General features: G+C 40.9%; 1 protein-coding gene across 5 annotated transcripts in view; it reads left to right on the top strand.

Moving 5' to 3' along the window:
• The first annotated feature begins 1,067 nt into the window (after nucleotides 1-1,067).
• The window catches only part of ninl (ninein-like), a 40,010-nt gene continuing 16,208 nt past the window's right edge, over nucleotides 1,068-24,869 (top strand). The window contains exons 1-11 of one of the 5 annotated variants that reach the window (XM_077197000.1): nucleotides 1,068-1,717; nucleotides 3,638-3,849; nucleotides 3,926-4,022; nucleotides 5,704-5,885; nucleotides 12,503-12,569; nucleotides 12,662-12,852; nucleotides 12,935-13,090; nucleotides 14,523-14,690; nucleotides 14,816-14,952; nucleotides 22,602-22,742; nucleotides 22,842-23,016. In XM_077197000.1, the coding sequence (XP_077053115.1) occupies nucleotides 3,667-3,849; nucleotides 3,926-4,022; nucleotides 5,704-5,885; nucleotides 12,503-12,569; nucleotides 12,662-12,852; nucleotides 12,935-13,090; nucleotides 14,523-14,690; nucleotides 14,816-14,952; nucleotides 22,602-22,742; nucleotides 22,842-23,016 (1,497 nt within the window). In that variant the 5' untranslated portion in view covers nucleotides 1,068-1,717; nucleotides 3,638-3,666. Of the gene's footprint in view, nucleotides 1,718-3,637; nucleotides 3,850-3,925; nucleotides 4,023-5,700; nucleotides 5,886-12,502; nucleotides 12,570-12,661; nucleotides 12,853-12,934; nucleotides 13,091-13,952; nucleotides 14,067-14,522; nucleotides 14,691-14,815; nucleotides 14,953-22,601; nucleotides 22,743-22,841; nucleotides 23,017-24,869 lie in introns of those variants that run through there. The other 4 variants (XM_077196996.1, XM_077196999.1, XM_077196997.1 and 1 more) reach the window with 4 other exon arrangements.

Genomic DNA, 24,869 nt, shown 5'->3' with positions numbered 1-24,869 from the left:
GATTTCGAAGGGCCACAAAACTTGATTGAAGGCTGTGGGCCGAAAGTATACTTTGCATTACATCCAACTATATTAAAACTTACAGTTTCATTTAGCCCATATTCTCCACATTTGAAAGCAAAAATAAAACAAACCAAAGTCATCACGAGCCATCTTTGACCCACTGCCACTGATTTGAACAACGTGGGACATTCTTGTCCAAGACGTACACTGATAATTAATAATGATAGGCCTCATTTTATGCATGAAAATAAATCTTAATGTGTTTTAGAGAATTGAGTGTTGCATTTAACTTTTCGATATACAAGTAGAACCCTTAAATGATTAAAAATATATCTTTGCAAGAGATCACTTGGAGCACTTACACCAGCAGGTGGTGTTAAATATAAACTATTGTCATCAATAGTCTGTCATCAGTCATTTACTATGTTGTCCCAAACTTTTTTTTGTAAAATACAAAAGCAGATGTTATACAGATGACAACCTCTCAGTCACCATTCACTTTAGCACTTTTTTGGCCATAATAAGTTTAATAAAAATAATGTATTTTAAAAAGTTGATCCTCTGGATCCTAAAAATGAAAATCAAGTTGTGCCAAATCAGCATGTTTCTTTTTTCTGCTGATCACAAAATTAGATATTTTGAAGTATGTCGGTAACCAGACAGTTGGCGTTAGCCATTAACCTCCATAGTCGAAAAATACTGTGGAAATTAATGGCTACCGTCAATTATTTGATTACGAACATTCTTCTAATCTTCATTTGTTTTCAACAGAAGAAAGAAACTCACACAGGTTTGGAACAACATTCCATGTGTCTGCCGACGGGTGGCGCTCTAATAAAGCCGTGTATGCGTGCCGTGGACCCTCAAAGTGCTAGAATTAAAATTAAATGACCTGTGAAGATAAGAGATCGTGTAAACAAGTGTTTATTTTTCTTATGTAAACGTGCATTTGATAAATTAATCTACCCACTTAAAGCAGCTATTAAAAACAAAAGTATTAAAGTGCTCAACTTTATTTTCTTTTACAGTAATGCAAATGCTAACACCAGAGTTAAGGCCCGTTCACACCAAGGACGATAACTATAACGATAAAGATATATATAGTTCTAAAAATCATTATTAATATAAAATAATAGCATAGTTCACACCAAAACTATAAAGATAGAAGCACAGAGATTTTATCCAGCTGATGAACGATTAAAAAAAAATCAGAATCCACCCTGCTTTAAAGAGCTCGAGCTCGACAGACGACAAACCTGAAGCGCGCGCTTATAATAAACACACACCGTTATATTTCGTTAGTGTGGACGCCGTCGCTAATGTAGTTATCGTTCTTGAAGTGAACGGGCCTTTAGTCTCTGGGGATTCATTTGGGGTCGTGTATGCATGATCTCTTGTCTCGTCCCATTGGAGTCCACCGCCTGACCAGCAGGGGCTGCAGAAAGGAGCATCTCTGAAGGCGCAGGAACATTGGTACCTCCCCGCACTAGCGGTGGTGCTCTCCGGCGGATGAGCGCGGGTGTCTGTCCGGCTACAGCGTGCTTCTACCCGGGGCACTTTTCTTGGATGCGTTACTTATGTCTATTTCAAAGAGAAAAGCCTCTTTCCGTCTTTGGTCGTTTACTTTTTGACCACATTTTTAAAGACGAAACTGCGACTGATGCTGGACATAAAGTGATTTTTACGGGAATGGAGTCGGTGTGAGGTTACAACGGTAAGATGGTTTGAATTTCATCGATGTCACATTAACGCATTTTTTCATTAAGTGATCGCCTGAGCATCTATAACGAATCACGAGGACTTTGAAAATGAATGCTTACAATGGAAAGTAGGCTAACGTTACTGCAATCGAGAATACTTTCCTTTTGTTTTACATTAACGTTGGACTTTTCCTCGTTCCCATGGTGAATGTATACCAACCCGCCTGCTGCATTGTGGGATACCTGCAGGCTTCAGGGTTTATTCTCAAATGTAGTAAAACAAATTTTCTGTATAAAAAAAACTGATTTAATAGTGTGTGTGTGTGTGTGTGTGTGTGTGTGTGTGTGTGTGTGTGTGTGTGTGTGTGTGTGTGTGTGTGTGTGTGTGTGTGAAAAGGTTACACGGAATTAGGATCTAAAGACCCTATTTTGATTTGACTTTCGGGGGTGTTTATGATTCTGAAGGGGTTTCCATTCAGTCAGTGCTATAGTGGATTCAAAGTGTTAAAATAACTTTTTTTAAAGCATGAGATATTTTAAGTCTAAACGTTACTTTGCTATGGCCTCTACTGTTATCTAAAGTCACTTGAGACTACTGATAAATAATCTCTTACTGGCTAAAACACTAAAGTGTTGGTCACTGTGGAGTGCTTTGTTGGACTGGGATTAATACACTATTGCCAGTTACTAAGACATTCTTTGCTAAATAAAAGACACCTTAAAACAATAAGACCAACAGGATAACAGAAGAAACAATAAAATGGTGTAACTATATAAAGCCTTTGTGTTTATATGGTAAATTAGGCTTCAGAAATGTACTATAAAATGTACGCTTAACTTTTAAAATATCACAGTATGTAGAGCATTGTTTATATATATATTTTAAAATGTAATTTATTCCTGTGATGGCAAAGCTGAATTTTATGCAGCCATTACTCCGCTTAAAAAAAATATATTGTCAAATCTTACTGTACCCTTTTGGAAGATAGTGTAGAATATACTTCTTTGTGCCTAAATTAGCATATGCATCATCAACTCTAGATTGCCTAGATAAGATTGTCAGATCAATGAAGTTCATCAATTCAATCAATTACTCTCTATGTAGGATAGAGAGTGTTGCTCATACATCAGGCTGCAGTAATGATGATTTGACCACTAGCCTTGTTTATCACTTTTAAGGGATAGAAAAATAAAATTCTGTCATCATTTTCTCACCCTCATGTTGTTCCAAACCCATAAGACTTCCGTTCATCTTCGAAACACAAATAAATATCTTTTTTATCAAATCTAAGAGCTTTGTGTCCCTCCATTGACAGTCTGCGCAACTACCACTTTAATGCTTCAAAAAGTTCATAAAAAATTGTAAAACTAAACTTGATCGCTTTATATGATGAACAGATTTAATTTAGTCTTTTATTTACCTATAAACATTGATCAGCAAACACACACAGAAGCTCAAACGAACCAGCTTGATGCGTGAAAACAAACCTCATTGATTCTTGCAAAAGATCAAACTGTTGCGTTACACGAGAATGAACCTCATTGGTTCTCACATGTTAAGTGAACATGCTTGAGCTTCTGTTTACTACAACTAATATGGGAGATGATGTATGTTTATATTTGAATAAAAGCCTGAATAAAATTCAATCTTTTCATCATATAAAGCGATTAAGTCTCTTCAGAAAATGTATCTTAACTGCTCAATTCATATGGATTAGTTTTACTATCTCTTAATGAACTTTTTAAAGCGTCAAAGTGGTAGATGCGTAGCTGTCAATGGAGGGACAGAAATTGCTTAGATTTCATTAAAAAAATCTTCATTTGTGTTCAGAAGACAAAAGAAACGAAAGTCTTACGACAAAGTCTTGGAACGACATGGGGATGAGTAATACAGTAAAACTTTTCATTTCTTTAATTCTACATTCATGTCCCAGACTTTGCTGGCTGTGCAGTATGTGGTGGGATGGATGACGAGGAGCAGAACCGCTATGTGGCCCAGTTGAAGGCTGAGTTTGACAGCTGTGACACCACCGGGACAGGTTACCTCGACAAAGACGAGCTTACTGCCTTATGCCACAAGCTGAGCTTAGATGCCCATCTCCCCTTGCTGCTGGACACTCTGCTAGGAACACAAAATTATGCCAGGGTAAGAAGTTCCCCACGATCATCCCAATGTCCCTAATCCTATCGCTGTATTATGTTAAAATAATCTCTTTTTACAGGTACATTTTGAGGAGTTCAAAGAGGGCTTTGTGGCTGTGCTGTCAAGGTCTTTGGACTTCAGTACTTCAGAGGAGGAGAGCAGCTATCTTGAGCCAGGTACTTTAGTGGAAAGGGACCTTTATATACTTCCTTAGTTATCAAAGCTTTTAGGCCTGTTTATCTTCATGATTTTTTGCATTAGTCAGTCTGGACCTTGTGGACTCAAGGTTTATTAATGGTACATGATGTGTAGTTGATATAATATCTGTAACCAGAGGAACTGAAGGATCGTGTTTTTTGTCTAAATGCTCATTTGTATTTGTTAATGAATAGCCGGGTATATTTATGGGTAGTTACACCACCATTCAAAAGTTTGGAGTTGTAAGATTTTTTAAATGTTTTGGATATTTTCTTATGCTCACCAAGGCTGCATTTATTTGACTAAAATTACAGTAAAAAAAAAAAATATTGTGAATTAATATTACAATTTAAAGTAACTGCTTTTTATTTATTTTTATTTTTAAAATGTAATTTATTCCTGTGATGCAAAGCTGAATTTTCAGCATCATTACTCCAGTCTTCAGTGTCACATGATGCTTCAGAAATCATTCTAACATGCTGATTGGCTGCTCAAGAAACATGTTAAAAACAGTTGTGCTCATTAATATTTTTGTGGACACCGTGATACATTTTTCAGGATTCTTTGATGAATAGAATTAAAGAACAACAGCATTTATTTGAAATAGAAATCAAACAACTAACAATATATAAGTCTTTACTGTCACTTGTGATCTATTTAATGCATCCTTGCTGAATAAAAGAAAAAAAATCGTACTATGTTTAGGGAATTGGGGTTTTATGTAAAACATTTTTTAAAAAGCCGTGCAAATCCCAGCTTTTTGTTATGTTCTTCGATCAATTTATAGCATATTGGTCTTAGAAAGTATTTTGACACTTAAACCACATTTCATACGTTCACTAAAAATTACCTTAGGACCACTGGTTAAAAGCAAACATGTTTAAGAAACAAAAATCATTGAAAAATTTGTAAAATAAAAAAGAGGTTAGATGTGAGAAAATCTCTAGCATTATTTGTTTGGAAATGCCACTTGGTTTGAAATTGAAAGACATTCATACATTGTGTGGCTTTCTTATACTTATATTAATTTTTGGGGGCACTGAAAAATGGAACACAAATATAAGAAGACAGGAAGAGAAAGCAATCATTATTTTTACTTAAGGTAATGTTTTTGTGTCGTTTTTATCTTTCTTGATCAACTTTATTTGGTTTAAAGACATTATTTAAGAAGACAAAATTATTATTGGCATTCACAATAATACCACATCATACCTTGAGATACCTGCCTTTTGATTGCTATGGTCCCTTTCACTGGAGGCATAATAATATGTTATACAGATGCTGCAATTTTTTGTGCAGGTCTTCTTTAAGCCAGAATAACATTTGTCTTTTTTCATAGATGCATTAGGGAGACTGGTATACAGTATTAATGTATGTTGTGAAATCTCAGAGCTCAATGCTAAAATTATCTTTGAAAATGGTAAAACCTGAAAGCTGTGATGAGAAACAGATGTTGGAGAGGTTTCTTTTAGGTTTTCATTTCCTTTCAAGCATATTTTTCATTTTATGAGAAAGTTTATGACATAGATAAACAAATGATGTGAGATGAGATGACCGACTATTACTTCTACCACTATTTTGTTTCTTCATTTTGGCTGCTTCTGACATACTTTCATTATCTACCTCTAAACTAAACATCATTTCCTATTCTTCTAGCAGTCCCAGAGGAGGTGAAGCCTAAATATGTGAAAGGAACCAAGCGGTACGGGCGGCGATCACGGCCAGACACAGAGCTCACAGCAGACTCAGAAGATTCACCAGTGTTTGGGACTGACAAAGTGGAAATAAACGGTGTAAGGAGAGCCAAGCTCAGACGGTCCACCTCACTGGAGAGTGTTGAGGTAAAATTATTATACCTACACTACCGTTTGGGATCTTTTTTTTATTCAGTAAAGATGCATTCAATTAAACAAAAGTAAAAAGTAAAGACATTTATAATGTTACAAAATACTTTTATTTCAAATAAATGTTGTTCTTTTGAACTCTTTATTTATCAAAGAATCCTGTAAAAAATGTATCATGGTTTTCCCAAAAATATTAAGCAGCACAACTGGTTTCAGCATTGATAATAATAAGAAATTTGTTTTGAGCAGCAAATCAGCATATTAGAATGATTTCTGAAGGATCATGTGACACTGTAGACTTGTTAGATATAAACACTGCAGTGCCCTTGAGGTGGCGTATTGTTAGTCAATCGAAAAACCTGAATTAGTTTGATTCAAGTGAATGGATCTGGGCTGACCTGCTTTTCACAGACAGGAAGTGTGGCGGTGTGGAATGTGCAAGTGCAGGCCCATATTGCAGCCCCCACCTTTACCAGAATTTTGTGTTACTTTTGGCCCATGATCAAAACATGGCTCATTTCACATTCTCTTTTTTCCTTTAAAGAGCAGGAGCACTTATAAAAGGGGCTTGTTGGTTTTGCTGTGTCTGTACTTTTTCTTCTTGAGTAATTTTTTCTTGTGCACAACAGTGCCAGACTGGAAAGCCAGTGCAAATATAAACCTATGCTGCTGGAACTCTCGTTCCATGTGTTTGGTTTTTAAAGAGTTATTTTGGATCCATCTTGATTTGGTACTAGAAACAATGGAGGATGATGATGTATTTCTTGCTCATGCACACCACAGGTCCCTTCACTTAAAGTGATTTTTTGGATGAACTATCCCTTTCTAGTGTACTTCAAATCTTTAAAAAAATATTTTTATAAAAACTATACTTGAACATAATATAATGTTAACTAGATGATAGATAGATAGATAGATAGATAGATAGATAGATAGATAGATAGATAGATAGATAGATAGATAGATAGATAGATAGATAGATAGATTGATCTATTTGTAATAATGATTTGTAATAATTGTAAGGCTGGAAGTTTACGCTGATATTTTAAACCTATAATCGGGACAAAAGGCAGTTGAAGGATGACGTTTATAATTCAAATATTTATCTGACTCCAATATAATTAATCTGACTCCAAGTTGTTGTTATTCTTTAACCTCTTATTCTTTAAAGGTAAAGGTATTTCTTAGAACTGATAGGAAATTTAACCTGAACGTTTAGATAAGGAAAGTTATAATCACTTTAAATACACAGTAGAATGGAACAACATACTGAATAGAAAACTTAGTTGTAACAAATAATAAAGCCTAAAAGTTGTAAAAGCCTTTCTCATAGTATGAGGTTACGCACTGGTGTGCGGGAGTGGAAGGGTTAAAGCCTTTCTCCAAGAACAACAGTTATCTTTCCTTCTTATACCCTGAGCAAAGCATTATTAAACATGAGTGGAATACCAACACCGAAACCGACCAACAGGAAACCAAAAGATGAGGCAAATGGGTGGTGATCAAGGGGGGAGAAGAGCGTTAACATTCTCCTCAATCCATGTTTAAGCAATAGTACCTAGATTGTCTAATAGAATACTTTAATATCTCTATTCAATTCACCACCATTCAGTTCAGTTTATAAGCTGTCAGATGAGACAGATGAGAATAGAACACACTAGTTAAAAAACAGTATGTAGTTGGAAGCATATGTCCTGTGAAGCAAATGGTATAGATGTGTCATTGAGGTGCAAACGACTCTGTCTCTCCTGACAGAACCATCCTGTGCCTGGAGTGTCCCAACAGTCCTCAATCAGCATATTGAGGAAATCCCTTGCACTAGATAGGCATTAGTATACTGTGATGATGAAGGCCAGTGTGCCGCGTTTAATTCACATGTATACCTTTAAAAGGATTTTGAAGTACTAGGGCATTAAAGAGTTCTGCCCATATTTGCTCAGCGCTACATAATGTCAAGTTTTACTTTAAAGTTCATTTTAAATAAATTTTTTTTGTTGTGCTTTAAAGAAGTACACTTATTTTGTTGTGTTGTTGACTAACATACTTAAGCACATGTAACGTACTTGATTATAATTTTAACTGTAGTGTTTCATTTGATATTACATTTACAGTTAATATCTTTTAAATGTACTAAATTGCAACTTCATCATTACAAATTTTTAATTACAAATATATTTAAATACATGACATACAAGTTTCGCTAGAAATGACATTAAAGTATATGCTTGTCAGTACATTGGACAGTACACTTAAACCATATTTCAAAGGCAATATACATAATTATGAAAATGACATGAAGATGTACTTGGTCCTACTTAAGTGAGTCAAAAAGCACTCTTAATTTAGAACTAATTGCATTTATTATCAATTTAAGTTATAATAAATTTTAGTTAATAACATGCAAATTAAGTGTCCGAAAACTACATTCAGTTCCCACTTAAGTAAAGTCCCACTTTAAAGTGTATGGTTTTACGTAATTAGTATTTTTTTAAAGTATGCTAAAGTGTACTTATTCACAAGGGTAGAACATCGTAGCTACTGCAGCAACGTGGTAAAACCACTCAAATCATCTCAATTAGATACAAATCTAGTCTAAAGGTGTTTTTTTTGGGGATGAGACTTCTTAAAAGAGTTGGACACAGTCTGTGAAAAATTTGAACAATCAAGTGCTTTAGCCAAGAATGAAAGCATGCTGGTCCGTCAGTACAGTTTATATTGGCAGCGCCAGCATTTGGTGTTTATTCACCAGCCCGCCAGGCTCCATTTGGTCCTGGATGTTTTAGTGGCTGTCTGCTCAACATGGTGTGTTTTATGTGTCGAGTGTGTTCAACCAGGATTAGAGGTCTTGGTCTGGGTGGAGCTCAGGGTGCAAAGCATCAGCTGTGGTCAGAAGGCCTGATAATGTGAAGTACAACAAGGAAAGGGTTTGGCTATAATTTGGCATGGTGCTTCCTCTAACTGCGCCTCTCATTTTAGAAACGCATACTTGCATACCAGAGCCCTCCCTCACTCTCTTACTCTCTCTCTGTCTCTCCGCTCTGTTCTCCTTTTCTTCTCCCTCTCCTCTCTCATTTTTTTCATAACAGTGTTTGAAATATTTAGACCTTTTATGTAACCCATTACTTTCTATTTCGATAAATGGGGGAGACTACATGCTCTTTAAATCGACTCTTTGCAATGTAACTAGCGATTCTGTGTTGTTCTGTAGCAGGAGGATCCAACTCACCATGTTTCGATAAGTAATCTGATGAACATGCACAGTTTTAGAATTATATAAAAGGTTTAAGGTTTCACAAGGTTGTCTAGGAACTTTTAAACATCTTAAATACACAAAAGGCCTGTAAAAAGTACCTTTAATCTACTTTGCAACAGTTGTTTAGTTCTTTAAGCCATCTCATAAAGTTTAATTCTTTTAGCTTAAAAAATGCTAAAGATTATCTTGAATTTTAAAGAGTGAATCCCACATTTATATGCAGTTGTCACTTCCAAAACTATGCAGCGTGTAATTGGCTGTCGGTCCTCTTAGCTGCATGAAAAACAAAACTTTTATCCAATGGAAACATAGCCTCGAAAGCGTGCAAAGATCGTTCCCTTTATAATCACTAAAAAGCCGTCACTCATCTCAGTTCATTGCGATCTCACAAAGTTCCATTATAAAAAATGAAGCTGTCTACACTGCACAATGAATCTCTTACTTTCACCGTGTCTACACTTTGTTTGTTAACGAGAGGATTCGCTAGCATGCAGAACTCAGCACTGAACAAAAACTCTGGCATTTTGGGCGGTGAGTGGATTCTGACTAAATTAAACACCTCTGATTGGCCATTGCATTCAAAAGATCAACAAACATGTCTGTGATTTGCTACATTGTTTACCGCTACAAAAACACGTTTTAAATGGAAACAAAAATACGCAATGGAGTGTTTGCCAAATCTGTTGGCAAGTACCCCTGTAGATCTGAAGCAATTTTCCTTTTCTAACTTATACGCACAATGTTTTTGCAATACAGATTCACAGGCCTCAGCTCAGATTCCAATCCATATATTCTTTTACAACATTTATGTGAGCAACATCACTGCTTGTTTATGTAAATAATTCAACCGGCTGTGATGAATATTGCACCCAAACCTTTTCATGCCACATAAATTATTCAGTTTTGAGTACGTCATTGACTAAAATATAACACATTTGTATTTTTTTCAGGCAGAAACTGAGAAACATTATGAATTCATTCGTAATCAAGGTGGATCTAATTTGCTCAGATTGTTGGAGAACTCAATTAGAGAGTAGCCTTTGCTGAAAGACCTCCATATCTCAACGCTTTCCTTCGTGAACGATGACTTGAGGACAACAAGTGTGATGTTCCTCACTTAGCGGAGGTCAATGAATTGGCTTTTTCTTTACAATTGACAGAGAGATAGATAATACAAGACTTTCTGCTAGCTGCCTTCCCACTGAAAAACAGTTTGTGAACAGTTCTGTAATGTTGTTTAAAATTTAATGCTGATGGTAATTCATTGTGGCTTGTCCCATATTTAGCTGGGTCTATTCTTTTGTTGCTGGAAGCTGAAACATTCTGTATACTGATCGAAAAGCTGTAGCATTTCGATCAGTGTATTCTGTCCTATTTGTCTCCTGCATTTGATCATTGCCATACATTGATCAAACCACAGATATCTTACAGGTCAGTGACTGTCTGCTTCAAACTTTAATCTACCTTTAGATGGCACTAGCACACAAATCCACACTGTACATTGTCTGTATAAAATTTTACACAATCTATTATACAACTTTTACCAGTTGTGCTGCAGTATGCATATGTATACTACTGTGTACAGTATAGAATACCAAGATGACTTGATACCAAGATGATTACTACTGTACTACATTTACTACAATGCACAGTATAGCCTACTACAGAATACTACATCCAATAGTGCTCAATCTGACCTTCCACTTTCAGGGACAAATGAAGTGGAAGTGACATCCATTTTTTTTAACATCTTTTGCTGATGTTAAGTACAGCTGGGAAACTCGTACCTCCGAGTCAGGCATTCTTTAATACAACATGTCACACAAGTCAGAAAAATTACATAGAAGTAGCCTAAAAAAACAGAATAGATATATTGTAAACAACAAACCCAAATAATAAGAATCATAATAATTCAGAATGATGAAAATTATGAATTTCTGTCACATACATGGTATCATTTTGCGTTACACATTTTTGCATTACATAAAGTTTGTGAAAGTTGAATAATTAACTCTACTCTTGTATACTATAAGCTGTTCTGTACATCACACCTTTAAAATAATTTAAATACAGCATGTAAAATTAAAATAACTAGCAAATTCATTCATTATATTTCACTACAGATGTTCACTAATCTCTATATATAGATTATAGATATGATTTAATTTATTTCTATTTGTATCTATGAATTGTTGTAATGAAGTCAGCTTACAGCAACCAAATTTTTTTTGTTACATAATACATACAGTTTCGCATTCTATATTATTAAAACAATAATATACAGTATTCAGTGTATACTGGGCGGTATCCAGTTAGCAAATACCTTTACAATGACACATTTACAAAATTTAGTATTTCACTGGATTTATCAGCTGATTTTAAAGCTCTCTCAGTGTTGGAACTGTTGGATAACTCTGTCCGACTCCAAACCATCTCTTATGTAAGCGCTTTTGCATCATTACAGAAAGATTTAGCTGGCTTTATATGAGCAAGGTTTAAGCTGTTTTAGTATGATGCAGTGTTTCCATACTGATGTGAAGATCAGCATTACTTCAGGGCTTGCATCCTCAGTCTGCTTGTTGTTCCCGTCCAGCGTTGCAGAAGTAATGACTGCTGGGATGGAATGCCTTATGATGATTCTATTGTGTTCCTTGTGATCACTGAACCATACTAGTACTACATTCAGCTACACTTTTGCGCTCGCAAGCACCCAAACACACCTGAACCAGCTAATCAAGGGCTGCATCTGAAATCACATACTTCCCTACTATATAGTAGGGCGTAAAACAGTATGTGACAAAAGAAGTATGTCCGAATTCACAGTATTCATAAAAGAGTAGGCAAAATTACCCGGATGGCCTACTACTTCTGGAGAGATTCTGAAGTGTGCATACGATAGACACTTTACTATCCCATGAGGCCACTGGAGAGGATTTGGGAATTACTGACACTGTTAGGTGACATGATAATGACAACGTGGCGAATGTAGTATGTCCGGATTACATTAACACTACACATGTTCATACTAAATAGAACATACTTATTTAGCCATCGTTAAGTAATTTCTTATTCAAAATAAGTACCTACTCAAGAGAGTATGTGATTTCGGATGCAGCCAAGCTCTTCAGGATTGCTTGAAAATCACAAACATGAGGTCTCTTGGGGCAGGGTTGAAGACCTCTGCCCTATGATCTCATGGGCTTCATGATCACACGCATGTGGTGGCCATTGTAAGTCCACAATTTAAAAAAAATAATGATGTGCATGGATCATTTATAATAAATCCCACTATATTCCATATAGAACAACAAGAATAGTACATTTTGATTTCATGGTGACACTGTCAATTCTTTTTTTACAGAGTCTCAAATCAGATGAGGACACAGGATGCAACAAAGAGTCCACACACCACTATTTTGTGGCACAAGGTACTATATTGTGTAACTTTTAAATGAATCGAGCAGTTTTATATCTAAATCAGCACATGAATGTTATTCTTTCTGATTTACATATACCCAAGGTCAGTTGAAGCTCTGGAATCAAGAGGGCACAGAAAGTCCTCAGCGCTCATCCAACCCTCAGCATGAAGTGACAGATGGACAGGTGAGAGCAGTATGGGAAGAGCTGGGGGTCGGAGCCGGAGGATCACTTAACCGCGAGGAGCTGTCGCTCGTCTGTAACCACATCGGTCTCAAGGACTTACAGTCTGAGGTACGGTCATGTAACATTCTGTACAGAGTAGAATAAGTAACAAAATTAGTCACTAAACACCATATCTTTTTTCTGTACACAGGAGTTAGATGCTCTTTTCAGGAAACTAGACAAGGATCAAGATGGGAGAGTCAGTCTCAGTGAGTTCCAGAGCGGTCTGTTCACACAACAGCGTCACATTGCACCCATCTCTACCTCCACCCCTGCCAGGCCCAAACCACAGCGCTCCATCTCAAAGGTCAGGATCAACTCAAGGTCATGGTGAAAGCAGATTGTAGCAAAAAACAAACATACTGTAGCTTTGGCAAAATCTGCTGCAAACACTGACACTAGTAGTATGCAAGAGTGTGGCTGAATGGTTTTCTCTACAAATGAAGTGAATGTGTTAAAGAAGCAGTTATATGTGATCGTTTCTTTATTTGAGATAGATAGATAGATAGATAGATAGATAGATAGATAGATAGATAGATAGATAGATAGATAGATAGATAGATAGATAGATAGATAGATAGATAGATAGATAGATAGATAGATAGATAGATAGATAGATAGATAGATAGATTTAGAATAAAACCATATTTATTAGTATATATTACAATATTTGGCTATATTGATGAAAACAGTGGGTAGTTTTTTGGTGTGCTGCTGAAAAATTATTTTTGCTGCAGTTGATGGTTAATTGTCTTCCCCTAGTAACATACATTTGATCATATGTTGTTATGCATGGAATGCTTAATTTTGTTTTATGCATGCCAGACTGGCAGGTTCATGTTACAGATAAAGCACAGAAGTCTTGCATATCTGCCAATTTTCCTCTCACCTGCTGATTAGAAAAAATGAAAAAGTCACCGAAAGAATCAACAACTAAAGTTGGCCTCTACCAATTTTTCCATGGCTTTCCTTGACAAACAAAGACAAGAGGCAGCTAAACGATTTCCTGACTGTCAAACAGGATTCATTTCAGAACTCCAACATCAAGCCAAGTTACTGAGGTCTGCACTGGCTGGAACCAATTAACTTAATTGGGAAGGTGGAGCCTCCTGTTTTTTTCTCTTTTGTTTTCTGGGAAAGCATGATTGTATTGCTATGCAATGGCCAAACTTGCAATCACAGCTGAGGAGATGTACTGCACAACAGGCCTCCTTCCTGCATGTAATGTTTTTACATGGGAATGTAAAGACATTTTGGAGGCCTTTAGTGATGACCTTTCTGAGGTGATTTTACTAAAAGCACAACCAGCCAAAAATATTTAAAACAATATCTTAACTCAAGATAGGCACTTATTCGGATGCAAGATTTGTTGGTTAATAAAATGTAGGATTTAAAAGATCAGGCTTCCTTTAAAGAGAAAAACGGCTTCAGTGATCAGTGCTTGATAACAAATGCCGAGTTGCATGAATATTTGGTGGTCGCTGGAGCTAAAATGAGGCTAAGCCAGCTTAAGGGTTACGACACCAGAAGGACGTTTATTAGTGGTCAGTGAAATAATTTTGTTCATGATTGAGGCTCTAGCTCTGGCATGTCAAGGACAGCATTGTGCATTGTGTGGTGGGACTGTGAGAGCTTTTTTTTTTTTTTATCCCCATCAGCGGTTTTCCTCGCAGTTGAATACTGAACTTAGCTGGATCGCTTTGTCTTTTTTTCTCATGTCGTTCCCGCTGTTCTCTCAGGCCCTTGAGGAACGTTTGGTGCGTTCCACCTCCCCTTCTTTACTGTCGGCTACGGTGGGTCAGAGGCTGTTGACCCGGCTGGATGATGGATCAGGATGCACAAGCCCAGATAAAGTCATCGCCCTCTGGACGGAGGAGGGAATCCACAACAGCAGGGATATTCTACAGGTAATAGATAACTTAGATGTTTATGATAGATGAACTGACAAACTATGAATAATAACAAACGCTAAAAAATGTTTTTCTCTATAAATCATGGCATGAATTGTTTTTCATTCTGAACCTGTATACAGACTCTGGACTTCTCTCTGGAGCAGCGACTGTGTCTGGCTGAACTCACTCTTGCACTGGACAATGAGTTACTGGTCAGTGGAAACGGCATCCATCAGGCTGCTCTGGTCTCCTACAAAAATGAGATCAACCACTTACAGTGAGTGTTATTCACATCAGATCTGTATTTACTCATAAAACCTTCCGAAACGTCCAGATCACATTTCACCTGAAAACCAAAGTATCTATGAATTTATGTATTTATTTATTTAGCAGTGTAACATTTTCAGGGCAATTTTACAATTTCTTATTAATGTCTAGTATTGACTTGTTTTTAATGATGATTCTCACTTCTTTAAGTCATTTTACTGTATTACTATTAAAAACCTGGTTTTGCAATGTTTTTTAACTAAATATTCTAATTAAAAGAGGTTACCATGATGTAGTAATGTTTAACATGTATATATTAATCAATTTATTGTAACGGAGTAATGAGAATAGGGTATTTCACTACTGAAAAGTGTAGGAGTAAAATGAGCTTGAACAGTCCTGAAAATTTTCCCAATGTAGAAATCTTAATACTCCTAATATTTTGGGGGGATAAAATGCCTCTTCATGAGATTCACCTGAATGTCTGTGCTCGCTAGTTTGTCTCCACCTGGAGGACATGTAATGTACTGTGATCACCAGTATTCTTTGCTGCATGCTTTCACACTAGCACTTTTGGTGTGCAAACTCTTTCGATTGATGTCAGACTTCGGTTCATTTGTATATTGTGAACGATATTTTACAAAATCGGATGTGACCTGTTCTGGAGTCTGCTTAAAAAGAGTGGCCTGGGGTACGGTTCATGTGAATTCTGGTACGCTTCGCTGCTGATATGAACACAATCATACTTCATTTCGGAGGTAAACCACTATTGATGACGTATGATTTGATAACACTGTCTGTGTGTTTGTGTGTGTGTGTGGTCTCACTCAATTTCCTGACAAGCTTGAGTGACGCACTGCAAGCAGAGAATGTATATAATATCTGCTGGAATCCCACGTTCTTTAGATCATTTGCGGCAGACAGACACATGTGCCATTATGTGCTGATGCTTTAAAAACATAACCATAGGTTCAAAAAACAAAATATGAAAGAGGTGGTGAGCAATGCTGTGCATTTTTCCATCTTCTCCTGCGTCGTCGTTAATGTGAACACAATCCAGTGTGAAATAGGGGTGGGAATCTCTAGGCACCTCACGATTCGATTCGATTACGAATCAGAGGCCTGCGATTCGATTCTAAAGCGATTATCTGAATCTTTTTGTGTGTGTGTGTGTGTGAACATAAATACTTTGCTTTAAAAGTACAAAGTAATGGCCCATAAAGAATTAACGTACAATATGTTTTATTAACATTGCAAAGAACCAACAGGAAAATAAATGTGTGCCTGAACTAGCAGCATACTTGTAGTAAATTAATAACATAACAACAACATGTGTTCTGACGATTCATGCTACCCATTGAGATGTGCTACTTACTGGTTATGCGCATGTACAGACTCATTTTTCTTCTGCTTACCACGCCCATAAATCTATGTGTCCTTGCTGTGGAGACTTGTAGGAAACTTTGACAGGTCAAAGATGAATATTTGATGATAATTTTTACTTTTCACACAGTTTTAAAATTAAAAACAGTACATTATACTGTACTCTTAACTTCGAATTTCATTATAATTTTATTTCATATAATATCATTTTTACTTGTTATATCAAATGTGATAATTGCTAGTTCATTTAAAATATCAAAATATGCTCCCCATACACTTACCCTGATTAAAATGAAATAACGATGTCATAATATTGTGAGATTTACACCATTATGGAAACAATAGAGAATGAGTCAACATTATCTGTGATCGATTCGCGCATGGGTAGCATTTTTCGACAAGGCAGCAGAAATTGTCTGAACACCGGTACAGCCCAGAGTCATAGAGAGAAACGGCTCTGGTACAGCCGAGTGTTTTTCCTCCTCTGGGTGGAAACGTGTCATATGGCTTTTCATATTTGTCGTGTTGCCGAAATATTTTAGTTCCCTATCAAGGCTACGGAACTTCGACATTACGGATGTCGTATATGGGAACTCCTCTCATCCTTCACTTCTGCTGAAATCTTATAGGCTAACGCCAGCAGACCTGGCGAATTGACGCAAAATATGCAAATACTGACACCTAGTAGCAGTAGTAAGCAAGTGCAGCGTCAATTGCTCTTCAGAATCTCTCTCTTCACGCTCAAATCATGTGCTAGAAAGCTGATTCTCCACTAACAACTTATTATTTCGCCGTCGTTGAAGTTGCGCCGAGATACTTGCACTGTCTCCTGCATCCGATGGAAACTATCTGCAACCTGTGTTCGGGCCCATTGTGCCCCCCGAAACGCACCTGTTCTGCATCGCGTGTATGGGGCTGGCCCATGCTGAGTCAGCCCTCAGGGACGAAGGGTCCTGCGACCTCTGCGCGGACATGCCTCTTCGAACTCTCAAAGCCAGGAGGGAAGAGGCTCTCACAGCAGCGGGGATCGGGTCTACAGCCGCCATTGGGCCGCTGGTAGCCCCCCGCAACCGCGGAGTCGAGGTTCGTCCCCCGGTGAGCTTTCCCGACCCCACCTTCCAGCCCCCTCGCGAAGTCGCTGACTTCGTTTCCTTCGGGGCGAGTGAGGAAGACGACTCCATGTCTCTGTCTGCCTCCGAGAACGACTGGGGTGCGGAGCAGGCCGCACCGCGGGTGGCCGCGGAGCAAGAGACCCCGGCGGACCTGCAGGACGAGCTCTTCCGTATCCTCTCGAAGGCCGTCGAGGAACTGGACCTCTCGTGGAAGGCTCCCGATGAACCTTCTAAGAGCAAGCTGGATACGTGGCTCCTCCAATCGAGCCGCCTTCAGGCCGCTTCGAGAAGAGGAACACCGTTTTTTCCGGACGTGCATGAGCACGTGGTGAAGTCGTGGGTGGCCCCGCAATCGGCGCGCACTCTCACTTCCACCCTGGCCATGTTTGCCCCCGTGGACGAGGCGGGGGACCACGGCTACCTCCACATCCCACCCGTCGAGGAGACCGTCGCCGCGCACCTCTGCCCGTCGGCTCCCGCCCTGGGCTCGGACCGCAGCCTGCCGTCCCGAGCCTGCAGATTTACGGCCCACCAGGCTAACAAGGCCTACGGTAAAGCGGGGGAGGCGGTTTCCGCGTTGCATGCCATGGCCGTTCTCCAAGTGCTGCAGGCTAAGCAGCTCAAGTCTCTGGATGACGCTGCCTCTATTGACGCTGACGCCATCCGAGATCTCCGTTCGGCCACGAACCTCGCGCTCCTGGCCACGAAGCGTTCGGCCCAGGCGATTGGACGTTCGATGGGGTTCCTGGTGGTCCTCCACCGACATCTGTGGCTCACCCTGTCGGACGTCCAGGAGGCCGATAGGAAGGCGCTGCTGAACGCACCGATCTCCCCTGCAGGCCTGTTCGGAGACGCCGTGGAGAAAGTCACTGAGCGTAACTCCGAGACGCAGAAGAAGGCGAAGACTATGAGCCACGTGATTCCTCGGAGGGCGCCGCCGCCTCCGCAGCCTCGCTCCCGCTCGTCTTCCGCCTCGGGCCGCCAACCTCAGGCCGCGGTTAGAAGACGGACAGCGCCCCGCCCGGGACCGGATGCTCGTAGAGGCCTTAGCGGCCAGTGGCAGGGAGCGGGTAGCAAGAGGACGCAGAGGAGCCCGCGCAGAAAGCCCACCGCGTCCCCTGCGAGGCCCAAGCAGTCGTCCTGACCGCTCGGGCAAGAGGAGAAGAGAGCGCCAGGTCGGTCCCGCGTCCAAGCGGCGCGCTCATATGCACTTGGTCCCTCAGCGTTCCGCGAGCGACGCGTGCAGTTGTTTTGTGAATGTTGTCAATGTTGTTTCTTGTTTAAAAATAAAGCTGATCACTACTTCACAAACAGAGCTTTTTTCTCCTCTTGCACCACACACTGTGTTACCCGCCCTGCCTTCGAGCAGCGCAGAGTCACGGTCAATAAATATTCCCAGCCCTCGCATAGCGGCGATGACCGCAGGTTTAGATCAGCCCAGTCGCTTACAGGCAGCGTGGGAAGCTATTCCGGGCATTTCGCCGTTGGTGTTGAATATAATTCGGCACGGGTACACACTTCAGTTCAAACGCAGACCACCCCGCTTCCGCGGCGTAATTCAGTCATTAACTTTGCCCCAAAACGCTCATGTGCTGAGGCAAGAAGTTTGCAACTTGCTCGAAAAGAAGGCTATAGAACCGGTTCCCCCGAGGGAGCGGGAGAGCGTATTCTACAGCCGCTACTTCGTTGTGCCGAAGAAGGGAGGGGGTCTCCGCCCCATTCTGGATCTGAGACCCGTCAACAGAACGCTTCACAAGCGCGCTTTCAGGATGACTACTCTGAAGCAAATCCTGGCACAAATTCGCCCCGGGGATTGGTTCGCTTCAGTGGATTTATAGGACGCTTACTTTCATATCCAGATAGTAAAACACCACAGGCGATTCCTGAGGTTTGCGTTCGAGAATTCGGTGTACCAATATACAGTGCTCCCGTTTGAACTAGCTCTGAAATGCTGGTCAGCCATGTGGAAGCCCTCCTTCGACACTTGGAGATGCATGGTTTGAGGGTGAACGTCCAGAAAAGTGTCCTCACACCGAGCCAGACTACAACATTCCTGGGAGTGTGCTTGGATTCGGTGAGAATGAGAGCGCGCCTCTCCCCCGAGCGAGTGGAGGCTCAGAGTTCTTCTCTTGGTCTCTTCAGACCTGGCAGGCTTTTCCCACTGAAAGAGTTTCAGAGGCTACTGGGACGGATGGCAGCGGCTTCTTCGGTGTGTCATCTGGGGCTGCTGCATATGAGACCGCTGCAACACTGGCTGAAAACGCGCGTCCTCCCGAGCGAGTGGTATTCTGGCCACAAGCGCATTATGGTCACCCGCGGATGCGCCCGCGCCCTGCCCCCGTGGAGGAACCCAGATCTCTTCAGCTCAGGCGTCCCTATGGGCATAGTGACGCGGCGCGTGGAGGTCCTGACGGACGCTTCGTCCACCAGAGGGGGAGCCGTCTGCTTGGGAAAGCCCGCCTCGGGTCGGTGGTCAGGGAAGCAGATGGAGTGGCACATAAATCGTCTGGAACTAGAAGCGGTCTCTCTAGCTCTAAAAGCCTTCCGGTCTCGGCTGGAGCAACAGCATGTGTTGATTCAGACCGACAACACTTCCGTGGTCTCGTACATAAATCGCCAAGGCGGTGTACATTCCAGAGCCCTATTCAGGCAGGCGGAATCCCTTCTGCTATGGGCGGACCGGTTTTTCCTCTCGCTGAGAGCGGCTCACATCCCCGGCGTTCTGAATCGCGGGGCCGAGAGTCCGTCTCTATGCTTTTCCCCCTTTAAAAATTTTGCCCATGGTGTTGTGCAAAATCAGGGAGGAGAAGCCGGCGGTGACTCTGGTAGCCCCGAACTGGCCGAATCAGCCCTGGTTCGCGGATTTGGCAGAGTTACTGGCAGGACAGCCATGGGAGATTCCGCTCAGGACGGATCTTCCGGCTCAGGCGAGCGGAACGATCTGGCATCCCAACCCCGGGCTGTGGAGCCTCCATGTGTGGCCGCTGCAGGGTCGCTGAGCGGGGGGGACGCGCTGCACTCGCGAGTTTTGAATACCATCGCGGAGGCGCGAGCCCCGTCCACCAGGCGCCTGTATGCTCTGAAGTGGGGTGTATTCTCAAAATGGTGTCAGGATGTCGGTATAGACCCAGCGAACAGCTCTGTGTCGGATATTCTACGCTTCCTTCAGTACAGGATGGATGAAGGGAGCCTACCATCCACTGTGAAGGTATATGTGGCCGCTGTTGCCGCGTTTCACCCCCCTATTGACGGACAGTCTATCGGTAGACATGCATCGGTGACACGGTTCCTCAAGGGAGCTAGGAGATTATGCCCTGCACGGCCGCCTTCGGTGCCGCCGTGGGATTTAACGTTGGTCTTAGAGGCTTTGTCGCGACCGCCTTTCAAGCCCTTAGCTTCGATTGCCATTAAAGAATTATCAATTAAAACAGCACTGCTTCTCGCTCTCGCTTCAGCGAAGCGGGTTGGGGATTTACAGGCTTTCTCTGTAAGTGAAGATTGTATTCGCTTTGGACCGGGAAACTGTAATGTAATTCTCAGACCGAGGCCCGGTTACGTTCCTAAGTCGCTCAACACCCCGTTCAGAGCGCAGATTGTTTCTCTCCCTGCCTCGTTCACTGAGCCACCAACCTCTCAGGATTCGGTTGCTCAGAGTGCTGTTTGCCCAGTCAGAGCGCTCAGAGAATACATTTCTCGCTCGGCCGTTTTTCGACAATCGGACCAGCTGTTTGTGTGCTTTGGTGGGTGCAACAAGGGACGGGGGGTCTCTAAACAGAGGCTTGCTCACTGGAATGTGGACGCTATTGTTTTGGCTTATGATTGTCTGGGCCAAGAATGCCCCCTTAACGTCAAGGCCCAAAGCGATTGCCTCCTCGTGGGCTTGGACTAAGGGTATGTCTATTCAGGATTTATGTCTTGCGGCTGGCTGGTCTTCTCAGAACACGTTTGCCAGGTTTTACAAGTTGGATTTGCCCTCTGTAGCACCTCGAGTGCTTTCGGTGAGTTGATTACACACACAGCATTGTATAGAGCTGCTCTGCGCTTTGCTTATGAGTTGTTCTGTGTGCTATATTGTGTGTTTGTACTGTTGTCACCGCTATGCGTTGGCCTTCTCTTACTGTGGTTATTGCCCTGTTTTTCGACAGTGCAAATTTCCCCCGGTTATACTGCTCGGGATATGCAAATGCTGGCAGTGTATTGTGAGCTTGTGATTGGTCCCTTTGGGCCTATCAGAGGTTAGAGTTCGCTATTGGTCAATCTCGGCCTATCAGATGCTTGCATACTGGGGGGGGCGGTCTTCGTATTGGGTCTGTTGTTTGGCTGCCACGGCGGGATTCTACACAGTTCCCATATACGACATCCGTAATGTCGAAGTTCCATAGCCTTGATAGGGAACCTCTCCGGTTATTTTCGTAACCTCAGTTCCCTGAAAGGCAAGGAATGAGACATTACGCTCGCCGCCGTGTTCGCTATTGTTTTAGCGTTTTTGTTCGATTCTGAAGAGGAATTGACGCTGCACTTGCTTACTACTGCTACGAGGTGTCAGTATTTGCATATTTTGAGTCAATTGGCCAGCTCTGCTGGCGTTAGCCTATAAGATTTCAGCAGAAGTGAAGGATGAGAGGAGTTCCCATATACGACATCCATAATGTCTCGTTCCTTGCCTTTCAGGGAACAGAGGTTACGAAAGTAACCGGAGACGTTTTATTCTACAAAGCTTACAACTATTGTCCAGCTCCTTTCTCCCTTCAACTTCATAGAAGCCAAAATATTTCCACACGTCAGCTTTTAACGAGGAGGGTGTTTGGATTTCGCGCTCAGCCATCGCGTCTCTGTTATGTGCACACGCCACATACAGACTGTCCGGGCACTGCACTTCCGCGCTGCAGAGTTCCGTCTTTTGCGTTCCGTCAATATTACGTCATTATAAATAGGCTACATATCTAAAAAAAAAAAATCGTCCACGTCCGCATCGCGATGGATCTAAGAATCGATTTTTCCCCCACCCCTAGTGTGAAAGCACCCTTAGATATGAAACGACTACAAAGTGGCTTTACTTTGTTCTCCAAACACCTCTGAATGCTTAACATTTGTTACTTGCTTATGTTGCATCAGAATGGATGATCATCTCATGGTGTGGTGGTTTTGTGTTTTACCTCTATAGAGTCCTGGTAGAGCAGGCCTGCCAGGAGAGGGACAAAACCAAGGCGGACCTGGAACTGGCTGACCGCCGCAACCTACAGCTGGTCAGAGAGGTGGATGATCGGCATGCAACCATGGAGTCTCTCAATGAGTCTAAAATCAAGTACGGCTGCAGCTCTCCTCTAATCCATATGTAATCATATCTAATAAAGAGACATGCAAGGGCTATACAGTGTTTTTTTTTTTTTACATTTTTCTGCAGGGGTCTGGAGCAGGACTTCCGGGATAAACTTACAGCACTGAGGAGTGAATCTGAGTATGAAAGCGAGGTTCTTCTTGAGCAGGTCGAGAATGAGCGGGAGAGACTCCGGGAGGAGCTAGACTTGCTTCAGGCTCAGGATGTTAGCCTTCAGGAGGACATTTGCACTGCTGCTAAGGTAACCACTGATGTCACTATTATTATTATTATTGTTGTTGTTGTTGTTATTATAAGTAGCTGTATTCTGTTAGGTTGTTGCATTTAAAATGCATTTGAAACTATTGTTTTTCTAAGAAATTGCTTTTATTCAGCAAGGATGCATTCAATTGATCAAAAGTGACAGTAAAATGTTTAAACTGTAACAACAATTTCTTTTAAAATAAATTCAGTTTTTTTTAAGAATCAAGATCAAAGAATCACTGTTTCCACAAAAATAGAAATAAATCAGCATATAGAATGATTTCTGAAGGATCACTGGAGTCTTCTTAAGTGACACTGGAGTAATTATGCTGAAAATTAGGGATAACACGGGAATGAATTACATTACAAATATATTAACTTGGAAAACAATTCATTTACTATTTGTTCGGTTCACATGACGTCACTGTAGCTTTGCGCCGCCATCTTCACGACCGGCGGTCTCCGTAATGCCTGCAATATGTTGTGCAGTTGGCTGCAACAACAGCCGAAAGAGGAACCCCGAACTGGTATTTTATTCTATACCAAAATTATAGAAGAAATGTCTCATATTGAATGAATTTCTAATATTGTATCATGTCTCATCTTTCTGTGCGCACACACCCGAGCCGAAGCGTGCAGCCATATACAGCCCTATACAGCGCGCGAGTAATGAATTGAGCTCTGTTTCGTGTCTGAATGGACAAATACATACGACATTGTTTAAATGTCCGTTGTGGAGAGTATTCACGTAAAATATGTCGGTTATGTCTTAAACAGGGTTGTCATCCAGTCTCTTTGGTAGAGAGCGAGAGAGACGAGGAAAACAAAGCATGCAAATGGAAATTAACGTTATCGCAGCCGGAAAAATTATCGAGCTCATTTTTTTATCGTGCGATTAACGTTAACTGATTTATTGACTGTCACGACAGGCCTAATCCAGATTAATGACAGCTAGCCGTGAGCCGTGGCTTACAGCTGGCAAGCTACCAGCTGAGCCACTTAGCTAGCTAGCAACTCGCTACCTAGTCAGAGCAAACTACCACCAAAATCATACATTTGATTTTTTTTTTTATAATACCAACATTTCCCATGATTAAATATAAATCCTTGGTGGCCAGGTGCCGCACTTTTACGTTTGTAACCCATCCAGCCACATCATATTGATACGCGACTGTACTCTTTGAAAGCCTTCAAGCGATCCCCACTGTATGGGTAGGGGTTATGGACAAGGTAAATATATATATCATGGAAGGTAAATTGGGGCAAGTCTGGGGCAGATAATAATGGACAAAAGAAAACTGGGGGTGACAAATAAGGATCTGAGCCTAAAATAAAAATGTTATCCATCTATCTCTGTCTTTCTCTCTCATTCAAATGGGCAGTTTGGGCGGCGCCGGGCGAGATTGGTCGTCAATATGGCGGCGTTCTATTTCTAGTGACGTAGGTGGCATCTATGAATAGTTAGCTTTTGAACGGTAGTGTATAACTTTATAAAATGAATCATTCTGACTGATGAATTCAGAGTGTCGTCTTTAATAGCGGTTGTTAATTTTTCTATACAAAAGCACCGTGTTGTTTTTTTTGTTTGGCTGCAAAAAGAAATGGCTTACGGTTTTACTAATGAACCGTTTCTTCGTGGAAGAATTGTTTATTCCAATAATTATTATTATTAATATAAATAATAATAATAATATATAATGTATTTTTTACATTGTCGAATTAATTTTATTAAATAGCAGGTGCCTGCATTTTTAAAGCAATACAACATTCAAGGTCATGCTTTACACTGACTTTATTATGATTTGTAGGAACTACCATACCTGTGGTAAACTCACTGTAAAGTAAAAAATA

Source organism: Siphateles boraxobius, unplaced genomic scaffold (genome assembly GCF_051911475.1).
Source record: "Siphateles boraxobius isolate OS27281-9 unplaced genomic scaffold, OSU_SipBor_1 37, whole genome shotgun sequence".
NCBI classification, from domain to species: domain Eukaryota; kingdom Metazoa; phylum Chordata; class Actinopteri; order Cypriniformes; family Leuciscidae; genus Siphateles; species Siphateles boraxobius.
Note: the sequence above shows the minus strand (reverse complement) of the source record. Positions and strands in the feature narration are given on the sequence as shown.